General features: G+C 47.2%; 1 protein-coding gene across 2 annotated transcripts in view; it reads right to left on the minus strand.

The window, feature by feature from the left end:
- LOC138447868 (complement C3-like) overlaps positions 1 to 22,697 on the minus strand; it is a 1,306,650-nt gene that overhangs the window by 614,924 nt on the left and 669,029 nt on the right. For both annotated transcript variants that reach the window (XM_069604330.1, XM_069604329.1), the window contains one exon: positions 6,755 to 6,894. In XM_069604330.1, the coding sequence (XP_069460431.1) occupies positions 6,755 to 6,894 (140 nt within the window). The remainder of the gene's footprint in view (positions 1 to 6,754; positions 6,895 to 22,697) is intronic.

Raw genomic sequence — 22,697 nt, forward strand, 5'->3', positions numbered from 1 at the left:
TCTCAACAAACAAAGTCCTTATTGCTTATGACGCTGTCTGTTAAGGAGCAGGCCATAAGTCATTGGGGAAAACCTCATTTAGATCCCCATGTGTCCAAGGCATTGGACACCAAATACAAAGTCCCTAAGAAAAAACCTTTGGTATTGATGGAAACTTCCCAGCACTGTCTTCTGTGGTATCATCAGCTTTGGGTTCAAAGGGAAAGGGCCCTACATCTTCTCCTGCTACGGTATTGGACAAGAACACTAAGGCTTGGGAAGCTCATTGTAAAATGTCTTACTCTAATGCTTCATTAAAACTCAAACAGGTGGTCAATACTGCTACTTTGTTTTGTGCAGGTTTTCACATTCTGAATTGGGCTTCCACATGAAGCAGCAGATGAGATTTCTTTCTGGGTTTCAGAAGGCAGGGAAGCTGTGATTCAACAACTACATGTTGTTAAAGATTTGACTGTCACTACGGCAATGGCCATGACAGGGGCAGTGTTCATGCGCAGACATGCGTATTTGTCAGCTACGTCTTTGCATCAAGACATTCAAGACAAAGTAATGGACCTGCCTTTTTTCGATGGCAACATTTTGTTTGACCCATCAACAGATGAAGTACTGCAGAATGCAAGGTGAGTGTTACGGCAGCAAAATCTCAGTTAAACAACCACACCATCAAAACCTTAGAGTTTTTAAGACACGCTCTTCGGCTGAAAATAGTTCTAACTCTATGAGTAAGGCTTATTATTCCTCAGTAAAAAAGAAGAGATATGAACCAAAGGTTAAATCAGGGGTTACTCCCTCAGTGCCCAGCACTCGGGATCAAAAGAAGTTTATTTGACTTACATTCGGTTGTGTACGTAACATCAAGGAACATACACCCCCGGTAGCAGGAAGGATTTAAAAATGTCCTTGTCAATGGGAAAATATCAAAAAGAGGATTTTGATTTTGAACATAGGTTCAAGGTTCGTCTCTGGCCCTTTCTGCTATACCACCTTCATTGCCACCAAAGTTCAGAAAATCATCTCCGGAGCTTCTCAAGTAGATACAAACAATTCTCTCTCTAGGAGTGATAGAATTGGATCCAGAAGAAGTAATAGGTGGGTGTTTCTACTCCAGCTATTTTATTATTCCAAAAATAAAGGTGGAATTCAACCAATAATGGATCTTTCAGATCTGAACCAATTTTTCTTGATTGAAACCTTTCACATGATAACTGTGCCTTACGTTCTAGCGGCATTCCGGCACAACGACTAGATCGTGTCTCTAGATCTTCAAGATGCATATTTACTCATTACCATTTTGAAGTAACACCATCAATACTTGAGGTTTGCCATATGGAAGGTTCACTACCAATACACCTGTCACCCATTTGGCTGAATTCTGCTCGTAGAATGTTCACCAAAGTCCTGGGTGCTGTAGCAGCTTACCTACGATTGAAGAATGTTCATCTCTACCCATACCTGGACGATTGGTTGATAAAAGCCCAATCTCGGGAGGAAGTGTTGCAGAAGGAGCAACTTAAATGCAACACGTTGTTCAAACTAGGCTTTTCGATTTATGTGGCCATGTCAAAACTGATCCCATCTTAAATATTTCAGTTTATTGGAACAGTTATAGATACTATTCTAAAGATGTCTTTTCCTCCTGTAGACAGGGTGTCGGCTATTGAAGAAGTAATATCAAATTTCAGGACACACCAGTTTCTGTCGGCCTGGTGGTAGCAAAGACTCTTGGGGCTGATGGCATCTTGCATCCATCTAGTACCCTTTGCAAGACTACGAATGAGAACTATTGAATGGCATCTGGCCAGCAACTGGAATCAACTGTCGGACCATCAGAGCTTAGAGATTTCAATACTGAGTCATGTTCAAGAATCCCTATCTTGTTGGAACATTTGGGAGAATCTTTTTTTTTGTTTAAATATTTTTATTAATGATATTTAACATCAAAAGTTACAATCAAAGTTCATAAAGTTTTTGGTAATTACATCACATTCCATTCAAAGGAAGTGTACATCGAATAAATATTAGAAGTTATGAATACTTCAGTATAATAAATGAAATTCAGATGATAACAGTATTAAGGGGGATTTAAACATTAAGACCAGACAAGAGACAAAAGGTGAGAGAAGGGAGGGAGGAAATTCCTAGAAAGGCATATCTATTATATATCAGCATTTACATATTGAATGAATCTATTCCATTTGTTATTGAAATGGTGTAAACAATCAAATAATACAGCATGACATTGTTCAATTCGGTGAATCGAGCAGATTGAATTCCACCAGATATTGTATGAAAGATAATTATGTAAGTAATATTATGAAAGGCAATATTAATCAACAAGTTAAACAACGAAGGAGAGGCAATTTGACTAATGGGGCTAAAGAACCAATCATTAAATTAACAAGTGTTAAAGGTTCTGAAAAGTGAAAAATTTACTGTATTTGAAGCCAAACTTTAGACCAAAAAGCATAAGCATATGCACAATTGAAAATTAAGTGTGTAAAATCAGCATTGGGTTCATTACATGGCCAACATTTATTGGAGGCGCCTACTAAGCTCTTAGCAATACGGGATGGAGTAAGATAAGCCCTAAGGAAGAAAAAAAATACATTTGGGTGAGATTGGCTGCAGAAGATGTGGACTGACATATCTTCCAAATTTTAGTCCAAATTTTAGTCCATAGTCTGGGGAGTGTTGTAGGTTCCAATCTGTTTCCCAGTATCTGATAGTACTGAGATTAAGTGAATTAGGAGAGGGAGGATCATTCAAAAACATTTATATTTTAGCTGCTTTGATCAAGGGAGTGTTGAGTAAGAGATTTAGAAAAGGAGAAGGGGAATTCTGCTTAAAAGTAGATATAAATTGAGTAATTGATTAGATTAATGAAGTATGAAAGGAGAGGTCTGACGTAGGAATACTGTATCGTGTACATATTGTCGAAAATGGTATAACTTTCATTTTGAATAAGTTGTCTGATGAATTTAATTCCTGAAGTATACCATCTATATATAGTCGATAGATTGGATTTGGTAGAATTTTATTTGTTGAACCATAAAAGATAGTCTTCAGGTTTAATTTTATTAACTGCATTAGGAGGGAGTCGATTCCAAGCGATCTTGAAGAAGTGAAGTGATGGATAAGAAGTAATATTAGGCCAGGAGGAGGTAGTTTAGAAATGAGTAACAGTGAGTGGGGAAATAATATTAGCTTCAATGACTATCCATCGAGAGGCTTTGAAGTGGTATTCATGATGACTAAAGGCTGCCATTTGTTTTAGAATGAAAGCTTTATGATTGAGTTGAATTTAACATTTTGGAGAATCTTTTGATCGGTTTTGCTTTTCAAACTCCCCACCATCACACTATGGTAACAACGTATTCGTCAGAGTACGGATGGGGAGGTCAATGTCTAGATCTCTCAGCACATGGTCTCTGACGAAACAGGAAAAGAGAGACCACATACATATTTTGGAGTTGAGAGAAATCTTTTTTGCTCTAAAGTTTTTTCTTCCCTCTGTGCAAAGAAAAGTCGAAAGATTTTTACAGACAATACCACTGCAATGTCCCGTCCTCTGTGTGTTCTCACTGAGAAAATGGCATTGGGCCAGAGAAAACCACATTTATTCTGATAACATCCCATCTTGAGGGAAAGAAAAGCGTCTTGCCAGACAAACTGAGCAGGTTAGAATCCGTACCACACGAATGGGAACTGGAAAGATCATTTGTAAGGATGTTTTTCCAGATGTGGGGTCGTCCAATGGTGGATTTATTTGCAACCCAATACAATACGCTCTGCCCTCATTTTGCATCGAGAGAGGGTCAGTGAAGTCACTCCTTGGGTGATGCCCTGCAGCTGGACTGGTTGAACAAGACGCTGTACACGATACTCTCACTTCCCCTGATACACAAAACGTTGATGACTCACAATTCGACAGTGATTCTTGTGATGCAGTTCTGGCCACGTCAGATTTGTTTTCCAGACCTTATGGATCTGTCAGAGTCAGGTATGGTGGATCTACTAATGATGGGGAATCTTCTGACCCAACCGAAGGGGCAGGTGCTTCACCCCTCCCCTGAATTGCTGAACTTGAAGGGTTGGTTGCTGAAGAGCTGACCTTCTCAAATCTACATTTATCTAAAGAGAATTTGGAAATCATGGCAGCTTCTAGGAAGGCTTCCACGGAAAAACAATATCAAAGCAAATGGTTGCGGTTTTGCCAGTGGGCTTTGGATCGAGATTTGAATCCATTAAAGGCTTCAATCAATGATGTGATGTGCTTTATGGGTATCCGGTCATTCCAACAAATTAAAAACCATCGAATGGCATACCATCACATTTTTTTTTTTCATCGAAATGCCAATCCATTGAATGGCCATTTCATTGAATAAAATTTGATGGTTCCATCAACATGTAATGGTAAGTATTAGGGCAGGGCTGGGGCCAGGGTTAGGGTTTGGGATGGGGCTTGGGTTAGGGGCTGCGTTGGGGGTGGGGGGTGGCGTGGGGGTTGTGGGCTGGTGGGCCCCCTCCCCCTGCAATATACACAAAAACTTAAAAACTTTACAAGGGGCTGACCAGTGCTGAAATTTCAGCACTGGACAGCTCCATGTAACGTTTTAAAGTTACACAAAAAGCAATGAAATGCTACTTTTAACATGTAAAAGTGCATTTCCATTGAAACCAGTTCAGGTCTATTGTCGGGGATGGGTTTCGATGGAAATGCATTTTTGCATGTTAAATATAGGTTTTCAGTGCTTTTTTCTCTTGATACTTTGTTTTCGATATTTCAATTTAGTGATTTGATGCTTTTAATTCGATGGAATCACTATAAGCCTCTTTATGTCATTTTCCGTTTCAAGGGTGTGAAAGTTGACACATGTACATATTATTTGTCAGCAATAGGGACTTATATGAATAACGTGAGCAAATATTTTCCCTTTCAAATGAGGCATTCTGTATGCATTTGAAGGCCTCCTTCACTTACATCCACCAATTTGTGATCCTCCACCTCAATGAGATTTGAATCTGGTTCTTTCAACATTAATGCTCAAGCCATTTGAAACCCTGGCTTCTTGTGATTTGGATCTCTTAACATGGACCTCATTCTTCTCTGGCCGAAGAGGCCTTATATAACCTGGATGTGTCACGTACTATAAAAATGTATTTAGAAAGTACAAAACCGATCAGGAAAACAGACCAACTTTTTGTCACATGGTGGTCTTTCGCCTGGTAAGAAAGCTGCTAAGGCTTCCATTGCCAGTGGGGTTGTCTCGTGTATTTAAAAAATGTATGACTTTCTGTTGCAGCAGAGACTTCGGGCTCACTCTACAGGAGCCAAGTCAGCATCAGTAGCCTTTATTAGGCATGTCCCTATTGAAGAAATGTGTAGGGAAGCTACGTGGGCTACTCCTCTTGTTTTTGGCAAACGTTACCATTGGACGCATCTTCCAGGAAAGATACCAGGTTCGGCCAGTAAGTGCTCCACAATTTGTATGGGTGAATCTCGTATATGCTGTCTCTGCCACCTTTACTGTTTTTGAAGCTTTTTAATCTGGTAGCAACCGTTTGGGAATGAGGGAGGACAGGACGTAAGAGAAATAAAAGAATGACCTTCATGATGATTCAGCTTCTCTTAGTCCCTCCTTCACAACACCCAACCAGCCATCCCCTCTAAAAGCATAGGGCCTCATTACGAGGAGTGCGGTAGAGGGTTAACAGTGCCAGTAGAGCTGCCGGCGCCATTAACCCTCTACCGCCCCATTACGAGGTCCACTAGCTGGACCCGCTAAGGATGCCTGGTTTAACCAGACGTCCTTAGCGGGTCCCGCGAGTGGACCAGGATGCTAACAACGGGCCCTTCATTAACAGGCCCGTTGTTAGCATCCTCCCCATTCCCATTGAGCCTTATGGGGGCTCAAATGGGAATGGGGATGTACCGGGTCCGGGTTCCTGGAAAGGGAATTACCAGACCCTCCAAGGTTGGAAGGGCCCAGTAATTCCTCATTCCAGGAACCCAGACCTGGTACCCGGTATGTGGGTAGCCATGCCGCTAAAAGCGGCATGGCTACCTCCACACTTGTAAAGAGGCCCATATAATTTATCACACCCGCCAGCAGACAAAATCAGGAACTGTGTGGACAGTTGGTGACAAAGGGGTGAGGGTTGGGGCTGGCGCGCGGAGGGACGCACACGTGCGAGATGGTCCTATCACGTCATAGTTCTTAAAGGGGCAGCTATCTTTTTGCGTCCACCAGAGGATGCAGGCGGTCCCAAACAGCTGTGAAAGACAGAGAGCAAGGACTAAGAGAACATGAATCACCACGAAGAGAATGTTTTCATATCTTTCATTCTGGGCAGTGTTCAGTAAAGAATGCTGATTCAGACTTCATGGCAACAGTGGATTTTGTGGGGTGTAATAGGAGAAGAGATCAGCTCATAATTCAGGGATGAGTCCATCCCGTTTGTGGAAAACCTTTGACAAAATGTCAGATAGATAGTGACAAATGTAGATCACTACTGACCTTGCCAGCCTTATATTGCCCCCTTTGCTCATTCCTATTCAGTACTCTGGTCATTCACACATTCACCAGTTTTCTCCAGTCTCGTCTACTCTGCCCATTTCTAGTTGTGTCCTCTCGCACCTAGAAACACTTGTCTACAGGCGCATTATAAATGACTTATCACATCATATCATATAAGCCTTTCTAACTTTGAGACACCCAATATTAACGTTCCTTAGAGTTCATGACTCACATACCGTGATTTTATGTTCAAGGTAGTTGTGAAGGACTGCACGAATTTCCACCTGTTCATTCCGGACAACCGAGTAGGGCAGCCGAAGATCAATGAAGAACACCTGTGTGACTCGGATTTCATAGGGTTTGGCAACACAAATACCTGAGTAAGCAAAATAGAGATGTTAGGCAACGTAGTGACTTAAAAAGACTCCTTACTATAAATATTTCTTTTCTATTTCTCTTGCTTATAAAGTGCAAATATGTCACTATGCCAGAATCTTCATGCTTTAGAGAATGTTCTAGCATAGGTTTTTATAAAAGGTGGAAAGAAAGACATATTACCTGGGTAAGGTAGAGACAATCGATACAGGCTTTGACTAAAGGACTTAGTTTGAATAAATTTGGTCAACAGAAAAGGTCTTCAGGCAGAGGAATCCAAAGCCGGACTCTGCAAAAAACAACTAGCCCTCGGGCTAGATGGAATGAGGGGTCCCCCAGAACATGGGGGAAGTATTGTGTAATATGTCATCCATCAGCATGCATCATGTTCAGACTATATCACCAACTGTTAAAGCCAAGGAGTTACCAGCCCCCTACCATGCATTTATCCCTTCCAGGATTTCTTCCACTAGCCACAGACTTTCTTCTCTTTTTATATCTCTACGGTTCAAAACAAAGGTGACCTACCCCCGGCCATTTACAGGGCATGAGTTTTACCCAGGACAATACAAGCTCCATTATTTTTCCTCTTTGGCCCATTTGACGCTGGTGACAATCTGAATGGCTATTAAACGTATATAGGACGCTCCACCTCCCGATCAAACCCATATCTAGTCAACTACCATGTTTCTCATGTCACTGTACTACTGCAATGGGATGTATCAAATATCAGATTCAGCATATGCAGGTGCTCCAGAACTCAACTGCAAGACTGGCACTTATGGCTCCCGGTGGCGGCACGGATCGAGTTTAAGATACTCTGTGTCATCCACCGGGCTGTGCATAATGTTGGCCCACAGTATCTGAAAAATAAGATATCACGTTACTGTCCAGCCAGACAGATACTCTCTGCCTTGCACTTACTCCTTAAGATACCGAGGTATCAGCGGGAACGACTGGGAGGCGGTTCATTCTCAGTTATGACCCCCAAGTTGTGGAACTCACTTCCGCTATCACTAAGAGTCATGGATGAGTACCTCTCCTTCCGTAGAGCACTTAAAACTAATTTGTTCTAATTCAGTCACTGTACAGGTTTGAGTAGGAGATGCTCTCACGTCACCGCTGACACCCGCGCCTAGATGCCCTTGGGCCTTAGTTGCGCTTTATACATCTTCAAATAAATAAATAATACATGTTATATTCTAGCTCCTGTCTTAAATATAACAATTGAAAAGATCTTCTAAAAAAGGTCCAGATGCTAAAGGCCTAAAACGTGGAATAGTTACTGCTAAGGAAAAGCATCACTTTGTCCAGAAAGCATCCCTTTTTTGAAAAACAATTGGGGAAACTGCTTGAGGCATGAGTTGAGGACAGTTGCCTTTTTTGCAAGAGTTTTGCCAGGTTTCCGGCCTAAGCACATAGAGACTGGGTTACAGGGCATTGTGTTGTTTAATCAGCATTTCCTTAATGAAGAATTGCACTGGGGATATCTTTTACTCCTACGTCCCGTCCCCTTTCCTCCATACTTTTGGGACATTCCGTCCAGTGGGACGGGACCGGAGCACTTTTGTAAAAAAGTATCAAATTGAAAAATGTGTCCTTCTTCTCTTTTTCATGTGGAGTACCGCAGGTGGCCTTAAACCCGCCCTCCTGGGCTCTGCCCCGTACATCGCCCTTCAGTCCTTTTCACCGCTCGGTCGGGGCTGGATGCACTTGCATTACCAGGAAGAAATGTTTTCTTCTTTCCCGTTGTCCTTCTCTCTTACTCCGGTTCTGCGGTCGCGTAGTCCTCCGTCTATGCTCGATCGTTTGGGATTTGTCTCTTGTTCCTCTTGCGAACGTCGCTTCGCTAGGGCGGATCCCCATTCTTTCTGTTTGGAGTGTCTGGGACCGAATCACCGTTGGGACTTGTGTTTCTACTGCGACTCCCTTTCGGTGCGGGCACTTCAGCATTATCTTTGTAGGTGGGAGGAGGTCTTCTAGCGAATTCCTCCACCGCATTTTCAACTCTTCATCGATGAAAAGAAGAGACTCCCGGTAAGTTCCTTACTTTTTAGGGCACCCCAGCCGTGGGGACTCCTTCCCGGGGTCCTTCAGGTCTGGGAAGGGCTTCAAGCGCTCTACTACCAGGGTTTCCCTGGAGGTGCCTTGCAGGCCTAATAGGGTTTTCTCCGAGTGTTCCCACGAGGGGCCTGCTGACACCGGATTATGATCCGAGGTTCACCAATCAGGTGCTAATAGCCAGCCCAATTGTGCTGAGGCTTTGGGTACCGGAGTTCGCTCCGAGGTTTCTTTGTCTGCAGCTTCCCATACAGACATGGGGTGTACCCTGAGGCCTCTGTTGAGGCTTTCTGTATAGAACCACGGTTCGAGGCCCCTCTCTGGGGAGCTATATAGACCAGACTCCGTTCTGAGGTTCCTCTCATTGAGGCCAAGGTCTGTACCCACAGGACTGAGGGACCCATTAAGGTCTCGTCTGTGAGGTGGATTCCTCAACATTCCTGCGCTCGCAGTGATACCGGTTCTGCTGAGAGGGCACAGGGAGAGGTCGCTGACCGTATCTCCTCTGTTATTTGCTTTGCTGAGGTTCCTCTCTTGGCGGCTAATTCAAGGGGCCCCTTCAGGATATCCAGTAAACATCCGAGGCCCCACAGTACCGGCTCTGCTGAAGATCCTTGTGTGAAGGCTAAAGTTTCGATCAAGTCCCCTGACCATCCTGTGGAGATACCTGCCTCATCTACACATGTGACTCAGTTCACAGGTGTGGACAAAATGGCGGGCCTTCCGTCGTGGTCTAAGGCAGCCATTTTGGATTCTTCCCTTACACACACGATATCGACAGGTTATGGCAACCTTCTTTTTGTTGAACAATCGTTTCCACGGGTCAGTGCGAATCTGTTCCGCACTTCCTATGACTGCCGTGCTCGGATGCCACTACCGCATACCGTCTTGCTTCCTGGAAGCCTTCCTCATTATGTTTGTGGGGATATGCCCCTTATGAGCGGCCTCTGCCCACCCAAGTGTGTAAATCTTTGTCAGAGGATGCCTTTTTCGGGAAGTTTCAGAGACTTATGCACTCTGACCCCATGAGGGAGTACTTTAAGGGCTTTTCTTGTAGCTCTGTGACCAGGTTTTCCCCTGAGGTGCCACAAGGGCCTAACAGGCATGCCAGAGATTCCTCTGAGGGTTCTGACGGACCAGCGAGTACCGGACGTTGTTCGGAGGTTCACCATCTGTTTCTGGAGCTTTCCCTAGTGTAACCAGTTTGAAGCCTGAGGTTCCTCTTGTGGAGGCTAAAGTCTGTGCCGAGTCCTGACTCGAGGCCCCTTTTAAGGGTGCTTTACATACCAGGTTGAAACCTGAGGTTCCTCTTGTGAAGACTAAAGTCTATATCGACAGATCTGAGAGGCCTTCTCAGAGGGTCTTGTCGGTGAGGTGTTGAGCCTCAACCGTTCCATGCTCAGGGTCGTGGTGGTACCGGTTCTGTCGAGGGGGCAAAGAGGGGTGTCACGGACTGCATTCCCTCTGTTACCGGCTTGTCTGAGGTTCCTCCGTTGGAGGCTAATTTTGAGACTGGTTTGAAGATGTAGACTTAACATCCAAGACCAACCAGTACCGGCTCTGTCGAGGATCCTTGTAAGAATAAAGTTACTTAAGTCCCCTGACTCTCGTGAGGAGGCAATTGCCTCAGCTACGCATGTGGTGCAGTTCACTTCAGATGGTGACAAAATGGCAGCCCAACCTGCGTGGCCTACAGCAGCCATTTTGGATACCTTCCTTACACTTATGCTTGCATGGTCTGGTGCTGGGAGCATTCCTTTCGGCAATAGTAACCTGTTCCGCCCTTCTTGTGACTGGCATGCGTGGGGTCCGCTGCCTCATACTGTCTCGCTGCCTCCTGCTTTTGCTCCACTGATCTATGTGGACCCAGCCGGTGGTGGACCCTCCTGGCAACCATCATCCTTGTGTTCCGCGGGGTAGGTCTCTTACGAGCGGTTTCTTCCTCTTCGACACCTAAGCCCTCGGCTGAGGATGAGTTTTTTGGAAAGTTTCAGATGCTCAGGCACTCTGACCCTATGAGGACGTATTTCAAGCGTCTTTTCACTCCTGTTCCATCCCAGCCCCGGCTGCTCCGATTCAGTTTTTCTTTTAAAACCTGAGGCGTTAGGCGTGAAGGACCAGTCTTCTGTTCCCGCCTCGTTGGGATGAGCCTTAAGCGGATGAGGGCTGCGATGAGCAGCCTCGCTTAGTGAGAGCATTCCATGACCGGGAGGGGCTTGTATCGCTCTGTTACCAGGGATTCCCCTGAGGTGCCTCAAGGGCCTTATATAAGGACCAGAGTGTTCTCTGAGGGTCCCTCAGAGGACCTGCCAAAACCAGACGTGGCTCCGAGGTTCACCATTTGGGGGCTAAGGTTTAGCTCAGTTCATCTGTGGCTCTGGATACCAGGGTTTCCCTTAGGTCTCAGTTTCTGGTGCTTGTCACACCGAGCCACGGCTCGAGGCCCCTCTTGAGGGAGCTATATGTCCCAGGTTAAAACTCAAGGTTCCTCTGAATACAGTACCGACGGAGTCGAGGGATCCTCTAAGGGTCTTGTCGGTAGGGTACATTCCTCAACCATCCCACGCTTGGGGTTGTGGTGGTACCGATTCTGTCTAGGGGGCAAAGAAGGTAATCAGCAACAGGTCTTCCAGTACCGGCTTTGCCGAGGTTCCTCCATTGGAGGCTAATTCTGGGTCAGTTCCTAGGTTGTCCACTAAACATCCTAGATCTGCCAGCATCGGCTCGGCCGAGGATCCTTGTTTCAAGGCTGTGTTTCTTAAGTCCCCTGACTCCCCCAAGGGGACAGTTGCCTCATTTTCTCCTACGACGTAGTTCTCTTCAGGTGTTTACTAAATGGCGGCCCAACCTCCTTGGTCCACGGTGGCCATTTTGGATAGCTCTCTTACATCAACTTTCATGACGACTGGTGCTGGGAGTGTTCCTTTTGGGGCTGAGCAGCTTTTCCACGCTATGTGGACAACAAAGACCCACATGTCCTTCTCTGGGATCAGGGGGTTTCAGGGTCGCCATGCGCGCCGATCTGAAACTCCTGTTGGTAGCCCCGCCTTAAGCGGCAAGGTGGTTGGTTTTTCTCTCGGCAATCAGCCTCCTCTACAGGGACAGGTAATCTCCCTGCCGACAAATGACCAAATGATATTTTTTGTCTGTCACACTACGCTTCGGTGGGAGGATGAATCTCGTCTCATCTGAGGCGTGGAATGCCATCACCGAAGACTGGTGGGGTTTGTCCATCGTTTAGGCAGGTTTTTGCTTGCTCTTTCCTCTTACCCCACCCTTCAAACCTCTTTTCCAACAGATCTGGATGCCCTCCCTCAGAGCAGGGGTACAGAAACTTCTTTGCCTCAGAGCGGTGGAACCTGTTCCCCTCATTAAGCAAGGGAGGGGCTAGGACTGCTTTCCTTTCACAGGGCTCAACCAGGCTGGCCTGCGCACTATCTTTGGTCTTTCCGAGAGAGATTCAAGTTGATCACACCCTGCCAAATAAAGTCCTCTCTTCGGAAGGGCGGTTGGCTCAGTGTGGTGGTCTTCCAGGATGTGTAAATGCACATTCTGATTTGGAGCCCGCATATGAAATATCTGCGGTTCTACGGGGGAGCAGAACACTTCAGATTCGGGTACTCCTTTTGGTCTCGACTCAGCGAGACGCACAAGAAACTCCTCCGAGGGGCCCGCAGCTGTCTCCCAATACCAAATATTCTTCCGAGGTTCCCCATTTGGGGCTAAGGCTGACCCCAGTTCTGCTGTGGATTTGGATACCATGGTTCACCCTGAGGCTTCTCCATCTGGAGCTAACTGTACCGAGACTTGGTTCCAGGCCCCTCTCGAGGCGCCTATAAGACCAGGGTTAAACCTGACGTTCCCCTGCTTGGGGCTAAATCAGTCACCAACAGAATTGAGAGTCCCTCATCGAGGGTCCGGGCTGTAAGGTATATCCCTAAGCCTTTCTGCGCGTGCGGCCTTGGTGATACCAGGCCTGCTGAGGGGGAGAAAGAAGGCGGTCAGGCACCACAGACATTTCAGTACCGGATCTGCCGAGGATCCTCCACTGGAGGCTAATTCTGGGGAAGCCTCTGATGTGTCGAGTGAACACCCTAGATCTGCCAGCACCGGTTCTGCCGAGGTTCCTTTTTTCAAGGCTAGGATGGCACTTGCTCCTGTGACGCAGTTCGCCCCTGGTGTGTGATAATGGCGGCCCAACCTTTGCGGGCCACGGTAGCCATTTTGAATACCTCCCTTAAAGCGAGGTGTTACATCAACAAGCAGGGCGACACAGACTCTCCTCTCCTTGTGGATCTTGCCAGACAATAGAAATTTGGGCTGGCCCATCCAGTAAATTGTTTGGCTCCAGGCTCCACACATCCGGGGTCATCTCAATGTGACCGCAGATTAATTTAGTTGTCAGTCGGCATCGATTACGAGTGTGAGATGAACAGCAATATCATCTCCAACTTTTTCCAGCAATGGGGCCCGGCCTGCCATAGGCGGTCCTCTTTGCAGCTTGTGGGTCAAGATGAAAGCTTATGCTTTCCTCTCTTTGCCTCCTATCTATTGGTCGCTCTGTAAGCACATCAAACCGTTGCCAAAGCAGCTACGTGGGTTTTCCCATCAGCTTTTAGTAAGCATTACTGCTTAGACCTGAGCTCCAGAGCCGATACTCAATTCGGCCAGGCTGTTCTTAAAAACCTTTTTCAGTAAGGAGGTTCCATCCACCCATATTTCCTGTGAGGAGTGCTTGGTAATCTCCCAAAAGTATGGAGGAAAGGGGACGGGATTTAGGAGTATAACAAAGTCACTCACAGTAGTGACTATCTTACTCCTAGCCCATAGTCCCCTTTCCTCCATACGCCCGCCCGCCGTCGCCCCTAATAAGTATCCTCTATTATTGCTTAAAAGGTCTCAGACCTGGTGATAGAAAAGGACTGAAGGGCTATGTGCGGGGCGGAGCACAGGAGGGCGGGGTTACGGTCACGTGCTGAACCCCGCATAAAAAAGAGAAGAAGGACACATTTTTCAATGTGATGCTTTTTAACAAAAGTGCTCCGGTCCCGTCCCACTGGACGGATTGTCCCAAAAGGATGGAGGAAAGGGGACTATGGACTAGGAGTAAGATAGTCACTACGGTAAGTAACTTTGTTAAACTCCACTACAGCTGCTTTCAGATAGGATCTGGCATTTGTGTGGGTCCAATTAATTTTGAACTCTCTCAATTTGGTAACTCAAGAGTGAAACCTTGTCAGCCACCCCATGAGGACTTTGCCCCTTGCTTTTGTACGGTGCTATGGTTTCCTACTTCGTCCATCTTGGCAGAAGCTGACAGGTGTAAACAAATCTATATTTCATTGTTGAAAGACCCATTGACTCAAAATATGCATACAAATGACATTTGAGGAGCATGTTTATAGGGGCCGTGAACTCTGTCACAGGTAATGGTAAAGCTCAGAGGAATCCAATAAACATCCTGCTTTGCTGTTTCTGATCAGAGGAATTTTTGAGGAGAGGCCACTGTAGATCAGACAAGGAGAGAGGTATGCCCTGCCAGTGCATTGACCAGACAAAACACTCACCAATAGGCTACTCATCTTTGAGGATTCCCAATACATCAGAAGCAACAGGCCTATTTTCTATGAAAAGGTCTATTTCATAAGCCAAACTACAAATGATGGCAACCCATCAACTACATTTCTTTGAGCCACAACACATCAGCATGTTCTGTCATCAAAAGCACCATCCACGGGTATGATTTCACCACCAACGGCATCCTCGATGTAGTTGGCGCCCCCATCAATGAGCTCTTTGATTAGACCATCATCTATGAAGTACAGAAAAGCCGAGCGAAAGGGTAAGAAGCATAAAGCTTGAGCTAAGGTTATCTCTTAGCACCAGAGCCCTACAAACTATTGCATTGCAAGATGAGGAACATTCTTCCAGAGAAGGTCCTGGAGCTATTGCTCCAGGACCTTCTCTGGAAGAATGTTCCTCATCTCATTATAGATACTGACTTTGACTGACGGAGCACTTGCCCATCTACAAGCATATAAAAGATGAGCAAAAGGGTAGTATAGTTTCATGATCCATACATCACTCCCATGGATAGACTCCAAGGGATACGCCAACCTCCAGCATTAAAGCAGTCACTGTAGATGGTGCTGCCAAGCTCCATCTGAGGCCATGGACCACACAATACCTGGTCCAACACCAGGGTCCTTGAACTAGAAGCAGACTACCGTCAGGCTGCCCATGGCACAATGTGCTACCCTGATGATCACAGCACATAACAATATCCCCTCCCCGCCCTTCCCGGAAACCCCAAAAACATATCACCCAAAATGTGCACATTTCACTTGGGGAAACATGAAAAACAGGATAGATCTTCAAAGCCTTAGAGAAATATCTTTGGATGGGAACAAAACGTATAGTCTACTCAAAACAAGCAGGCAAAACAATTCCATTAACCACTCCTTATCACCCACAGAATAGTCTGGAATGGGTCACATATCTGCATATCTTTTCATAGTCTTCTTTGACTCGCTACTGTTCTTCACAATTATATTTTGAGTGTTCCCAAGTTCACACAAACGAATCTTGGCAGCAGGGTGGAATGTCACCTCGAAAAAACTGCAAGTACAATATGCAACTACAATATGTCCGCTTGGCGGTAGATAACATAGTGCTTCCATTAGTCTTAGTGGCATCTACATGCAAATACTCCTCCAGTGCCCTTTTCAAAATTTCTATTTCAGGATCTTGCAAATGAACACCCAAAGCGTTGAGCTACATTGAAAATCTAGATCAATCTTTTGAGATGGAACAGCAGATATAGAAAATGAACCTAGAGAAATAGAGCCAGCACAACAGCAGTCAGTAAGCATTTCAATAGTGGAAACCTTAAGTAAAGTATTCATAGTAACCATAATTGATATACACCCTTCAGGCAATGACATTTTGACACTAACGTTAGTACCAGTGCAATCTTGGGACACAGTCTCAGCAATCCCACTGCCTGTTGGTGGAAGGACATATGGTAGGCAGTCACAGGAAACCTAAAACATACTAGTAATCATCATCAGACTGCCACCGAAAAGATTGTTGTACTAATGCCAGAAAAGCCTGCATAGTCCTTTTCCCTGCTAGGCTGTATCATGGTACATCACAAATTCATGCACCTAAAGCTTGAGAATGGGCATAAACAGCAAATGTTCAAAATGATATGTACCTTCGGTCACGTTTGTGAGGGACCGGAGGGGGAGTCTGTACTTCCGCTCTCTATTTGGTAGAGGAGAGGCACAGAGGACCCCTGCCAAGATTCTCAATATTGGTACGTGGTCGAGCAATCAAGGCCTAGCTTCTCGGGAAGATGATGCAGGCTGATTCTTAAGTACAGTGTAGTCCCCAAGCACCCACAAAGGAATGTCCGCACACTGTATCGGTTAAAACACAGTCTATATATAATTAATATTCAAGGTTATATAAAATATCACGATAACGCACTTTGTACTCGGTTATCTATAATGGCAAATATACAGTTCTACGTGGTACCACAATTGCTATTAGATCTCTTTAAAGTGCATCAACTGTACGGTTAAATGGCACACAAATCAAGTCGTAAAGGAAACCAACAATAGAGGTAAGAGGAAAGCAGTTGATAAGAACAATTGGCAGAAATACTGGTCACTACCGTTAAACACAGTTCTGTGTGGAGATCCCCCCACCTGGGCAACCTGTAGAATAAAGATACAAGCCCAGTCCATATATTGTTCACAAGAGACTTCCGAATAGTTCTGCAACCCCAAAGTACCTGGCGTTGTAGCGTTCCTCGTCGGGGAATCGATGGCCCTTCTTGAGTGTCCTCCCTTTAAGGCAGGAGTCACGGGTCGTCGAACATCCGACGGAGGACAGGGTGAGCTACGACGGTGAAGTGGCAGCTTCGTTCCTAGCAGAGCTCGTTGATGGGGAAGCGTAAACGTCCTGCAAGGAAGAGGCGCGCGGGGCACCTCAGTGTCAATAGTTCTGGACCACAAAGAGTTTGAAGAACTGTGGCCCAGCAAGGGTCCTTGGGTGGCAGGAAACCCACCGGCGGATGCTCCCCGGCGCGTCGATGGTCAGGCCTTCTCCAGCGGGATAAGCGGCAACGATGCGGACAAGAGCGTCCTTGGATTCTAAAGTTCTTAGGCAAACGGGAGCACGGCGGCTCCGGTCGGCGACGGCGGTCGTCGACAGTGTCGGACAACAGTCTGGGTGCTTCTCCTTGGGATTCCGCAGCAGTCCCCGTCTCGGGTCGGCAGCCTGTCGAAGGTCTGTCTACCAGGGAGCTTTGGCAAAGATCAGCTGGTGCACGATGGTCCCTCGTAGCTCGGGAAGAGGGCGCCTTACCAGGCACAGCAGCTTTCAGATTGTGAAGGAGAGCAACAGTAATTCTTCTCGTCCAGCAGGGCTTCAAGGTCAAGCATCAGTTTTACTCCGGTTACTCGTCGTAGTGGACTTCAGCTTCTGAACACGATTCCTAGCAGTGAGAGGTCCCCAGATATACTGGGCCACGGGGGTCTTCTTGTCTCCATCAGGAATCTACTGATTCCAATAACAGGGCCTGGGCAACCCAAAATGGAGGACGCTCAGGGCACCAGTCAATTCAGCACAGAGCTGCCACCAGCCCGTACGCGGCTCTGTGGGCCACTCACAGGTGCCCAAAAACATACTAGGGGCACAGGGTTGTACCCCTACCCATGGGTGCCATAAGGATATCCAGTGGGTCTGTTCACCAAAACCAAATGAGAGAGCTGCACCGCCAGGGGTCCCACATGAACTCCTGCGCGGAAAACATGACAGAACACACAATAAAAAGCAGTAAAGGACAAGGATACGGAGGCCCTGTCCCTCCGATGCATTTCCAGCATCACAGTCGCTCCCTCCCCAGACTGAGTTTAGGGTGCCTAATCTCCCACAAGATAGACACCCTCATCCAGATGGTCAACATACCTTCTGGAAAGGCCATCTGCATTTTCGTGACTCTTCCCTGGTCTATGCTCAATGGTTAAGTCTAGCCCTTGCAGGCCAATGGACCACCTGAGCAGTTTCGGTTCTCACCCTTCATCTGCATAAGCCACTTTATGATCGGTTTGGACCTTGAAGGTAGACCCGGTGGTACAGTCTAAAACGCCTCAGGCTCCAAACTATACTAAAACATTCCTTTTCAACAGTAGCTACTGATGAATATGATCGGATGTTCTCTTCCTTTGTCATCTAACTGGGACAAGACAGCTCCAATTCTGGTGTCGCAGGCGTCAGTTTGAACGATAAAGGGCTTGCTGTAATCGGGCGCACACAACACAGGTGCCCTACACAGACTTTCTTCATCAAAGGCCCTCTGACAGTCTTCAGTCGAATTAACCTTCCTAGTTTGTTTGGGTGAAGTCAGGGCTGTCAGGGGTGTAGCTATGGTTCCATAGTCTGCCATGAAATTGCGATAATACCCAGTGAGGCCCAAAAAGGCTCTCACCTGGGTTTGAGTAGTGGGAGTCTCCTAGTCATGTACATCCTGTACTTAACTGGGGAGAGGTTGGATTTGAACCCCTCCTACCTCATGACCAAGATACGTGACTTTCCCCTGAGCTATCTGGCACTTGGTGGCCTTGATAGTGAGGTTAGCCGTTTTCAAGGCCTGCAACATCTTCTCCAGATGTGTCAAATGCTCTTCCCAGGTGGAACTGTAGACGGCAATGTCGTCTAAGTAAGCCACACAAAAGGCTTCCAGGCCACTGAGCGCAGGGTTGACCAATCTCTGGAAGGTGGCAGGGGCATTCCTCAACCCAAAAGGTATGACCCTAAACTGGTAGAGTCCCTCAGGTGTTGAGAACGCCATCTTTTCCTAGGCATGGTCCGTCAGAGCTATTTGCCAATAGCCTGAGGTAACATCAAAGGTGCTCACAAATTTGGCAGCACCTATGGTGTCCACGAGCTCATCAGCCCGGGGCAATGGGTGCGCGTCAGTTTTATTGACAGCATTGACTCCTCCATAGTCCACACAGAACCTCCAATCCTTGGTACCTGCCTGGGAACTTGCCTTGGAGACAAGGACCACGGGACTGGACCAGGGGCTGGTTGAGGGTTCAAAAACACCCAGATCCAACATCTTGGTGACCTCAGCATGGATGTGGTTCTTAACTGTATCTGACATATGGTAGCAACTGCTTTTGACAGGCACACTGTCACCAGTGTCAATCGCGTGCCTATACCATGGTGTAAGGCCTGGTGTCGGTGAGAACAGAGAGGCATACTGCCGGAGCAAAGTCCTGCACGCCTTCTGCTGCTCTGTTGTCAGATCAGGAGAGAGATGTACTCCCTCCACTGAGCCATCCTGAGGGTTGCTATGTAGCAAATTTGAAAGGGGCTCACTCTCATCCTCTTCTTGCTCTGAAGCTAGCAAGAGACATGAGACTTCTGCTCGCCGGTGGAAAGGCTTGAGCCTGTTAACATGGAATACCTCAGGGGCTACCCCAGGGGCTCCTATGTCAACCAGATAATTGACCTCGCCCATCTTGGAGATTATCCGGAAGGGTCCAGTCCATTTATCTGCCAAAGCCCGAGGCTTGGTAGGCTCCATCATAAGGACCTCCTGTCCCGGAGTCCAATCTACTTGCGAGGCTTTAAGGTCATGCAATTACTTATTCAATTCCTGGCTGGTCTTGAGATTTGCGGTTGCCTGACCCATCATCTGTGTCATCCTCCGTCTGAGGCCTCACACATAGTGCCCCACTTGCTTGGCGGGACCTGGAGGGGTGGCCTCCGAACCTTCTCTGATTTAGGCAAGGGGCCCCCGGGGCTGAAACCAACACCCTCTTGAGGTACCTCTCTGTAAGCAAACAGCAGGCATGGCCGGAGGAGATCCCATTTCCTCCTTAGGGGCTCTTCCAAAGCGTCTATCAGGCCCTTGAGAGTTTTATTAAATCTCTCTACCTGACCATTGGTCTGGGGATGGTAAGAGGTGGAGAACTTATAGGTTACCCCGCACTCTTTCCACATGATTTTCATGTAACTAGACATGAAGTTGGAACCTCTATCATAGACAACCTCCTTAGGGAATCCAGCATGGGTGAAAATGCCCAGGATGGCCCGGGCAACCACCTTGGCAGTAATAGTCCAAAGGGGTATAGCCTCAGGGTACCTGGTGGCATGATCGACCAAGACCAGGATGAACCGATGTCCGCCTGATGTGGGAGGGTCAAGGGGACTGACAAAGTCAATGCCCACCCTATCAAACGGTGTGCCAACCACTGGCAATGGCTGCAGTAGGGCAATGACACTGCCTCCAGTCTTGCCAGACAACTGACAAGTTGGGCAGGTCCTGCAGTGGGACTCCACTTCTACTCCCATCCGAGGCCAGTAGAAATGGGCAGAGAGCCTCTGCTTAGTCTTCTTGGTACCAAGATGACCAGCTAAGGGCACCTCATGCGCCAACTGCAGTAGGAAGGGCCTGTAAACCTGGGGTACCACCAACCTCTTGAGGGCACCAGGTTCGGCTTAGTGGGCTCACTAACAAGGAGCTCACCCTCCCAATAAATCCGGAATGTCCTAGACACTTCTCCTTGTGCATAGGACAGGGCCTGTTTCCTCAGACCCTCGAGAGAGTGGCACTCTCTCTGTCCCTTACCGAAGTCCGCCCGGGGAGGTCTCCCTTCAGCTAACAAGCATTGAAGGTCAGGATGGTCCTCCGGGTTGAGAGCCTCTCCCACAGGAACGTCTTCTGGCTCTTCTCCCACAGGAGTTGAGACGGGATTCACCACTGGACCCAGCCAGTCCAGAGCATGGATCCCAATGGGTGCTGTCGGAACAGCAGGAAGAGCAGGGGCTCCCTCCACAGAGGTGGCATTCTTACTCTTCTTTTTCTTTCGTGCCTTGGGTTTCCCCGTCGGTGAGCATGCCGGGCTCACAGCCGGACCCTGTGTGACCTGCCAGCGGGTGACCGCCACAGCAGCCATGGGTAGACCATCCGTGATCATCCCCAACTCGACCAAATCGTTTCCTAACAAAATGTTTGCAGGCACGTTGTCCTGAACCAGGACCGGAAGCTTTGCTGTCTTGTCGCCAATCGTAATGTTGACTAAGTCTACAGGCGATAATTTGGGAGGCCCACCAGCTAACCAGGTGGTTCTCAGAGGAGCACCTACATAGTCTTCTGGCTTGAGCAGGGTCCTGTCCACCACTGTCATGCTTGCCCCAGTGCCTCTCAAACCAGTAGAAGGCTGGCCATTCAAGAAGACCCTTCTCAAAAACCCACAAGTGTTCTGTGGGATAGTCGCCAGTACTTCAGCGTACTGGTCCCAGGCTGCAAGGGACACTAAGGAAATCTCTACGGGAGCCCCGAAGGTGATCCCAGTAGAGGAGGGGAGGACAGTGGCCTCCACCTCAGGTACGGACGAGTCATAGATCAGTCTTCCAGCCTGGACTCCAAGTACCTTACCCTTACACTTGGGGTCACCCCTTCGGTGATCCAGAGCCCCACAATCCCAACAAGTGCCAGGAGTGCGGGATACGGTACTGGAGCAACTGGGACCCTGCTTTGCACAGGCGGACCACTACTCTTACTCCCACCCACAACAGATTTATCCCCACTAGGTTTTTGGGTCTTAGGAGAGGAACGTTTTGGTTTACCCAACTGTGACTGCTTTTTGGACTCCTCAGCTTTCTGAGAGGCCCCCTTTTCTTTGTCCTTGTCCTTCCCACTGGAGTCCTTAGGCACACTTGTCAGCTAACCTAGCCAGTTTAAAGGGGTCCAAAATGTTCTGGTCGGCAACATACTGACGCAGCTCCGGTGAACAGGCTTCTGAAAAAATGCTCAAAAAACAAAAGGTGGGACAATTCAACAAACGTTTTCACTTTGTAACCATCAATCCACCCCATCATGTTCATGTGCGCAGCACTCACCCAGTCAATCCAAGACACATTCTCTCGTTTCTTAAAATCCCTGAACCGTTTAAGGTATTGGGTCGGTGTCTTGCCAAATTTGGCAATTAAAGCAGACTTCATGCACTCATACTACCTCCGTTCTTCCACATTCAGTTTCAGAATACAGTCATATCCAGTCTGAGGCACTCTGCTTAACAAACACTTGGCACCTCTCTTATCAACATCATGAATTGCACAAGCCATTTCAAACGCTTCAATCCATTGGAGGATATCAGAACCCTCTGCATACACACAAACTAAGTCTTTCATAAACTTGGTTGCTGGGGACCTGACACTCTCAGCGGGTTCAGCCGAAGTCTCCACTCGAGCTTTCTCTAACCGGATTCGCTGACATTCAGTGTCCTTCTCTTTGAGTTGAAGATCCCCATTTTTGAGTTCCACTTACTGTGCCAACTCCTCTTTCTTAAGCTCAGCATCTATTTCCAACTTGCGATATTCAAAGGCCAATAACTCAAGCTCCAAGGAAGTGCTCGGGTTTGGGACAGAGGCAGCATTCCCAGAATCAGATTCAGCGACAACCCTCAGGGTAGAGTCCTCATTGGTTGCATCCCCCCCTTCAAGAGTTTCACAATCAGTCTGGTTGTCCACCAGGGCAGCTATCAGCTCAGCCCTAGACTTATCCACAAAGTCTAACTCCCAGGCTTCACAAGCACTCTGGATAGCCTCTAAGCTCATCCGAGTCAATTTACCATTCGCAATAGATTCCGTTGCTTGTAATGCAGTTATCTTATACGCAACTAAACCTTAATTTAACAAAGTGCAGATATTCTTCGTAAGTGG

The sequence above is a fragment of the Ambystoma mexicanum genome, chromosome 3q (assembly GCF_040938575.1).
Source record: "Ambystoma mexicanum isolate Mex_15411 chromosome 3q, UKY_AmexF1_1, whole genome shotgun sequence".
NCBI lineage: Eukaryota > Metazoa > Chordata > Amphibia > Caudata > Ambystomatidae > Ambystoma > Ambystoma mexicanum.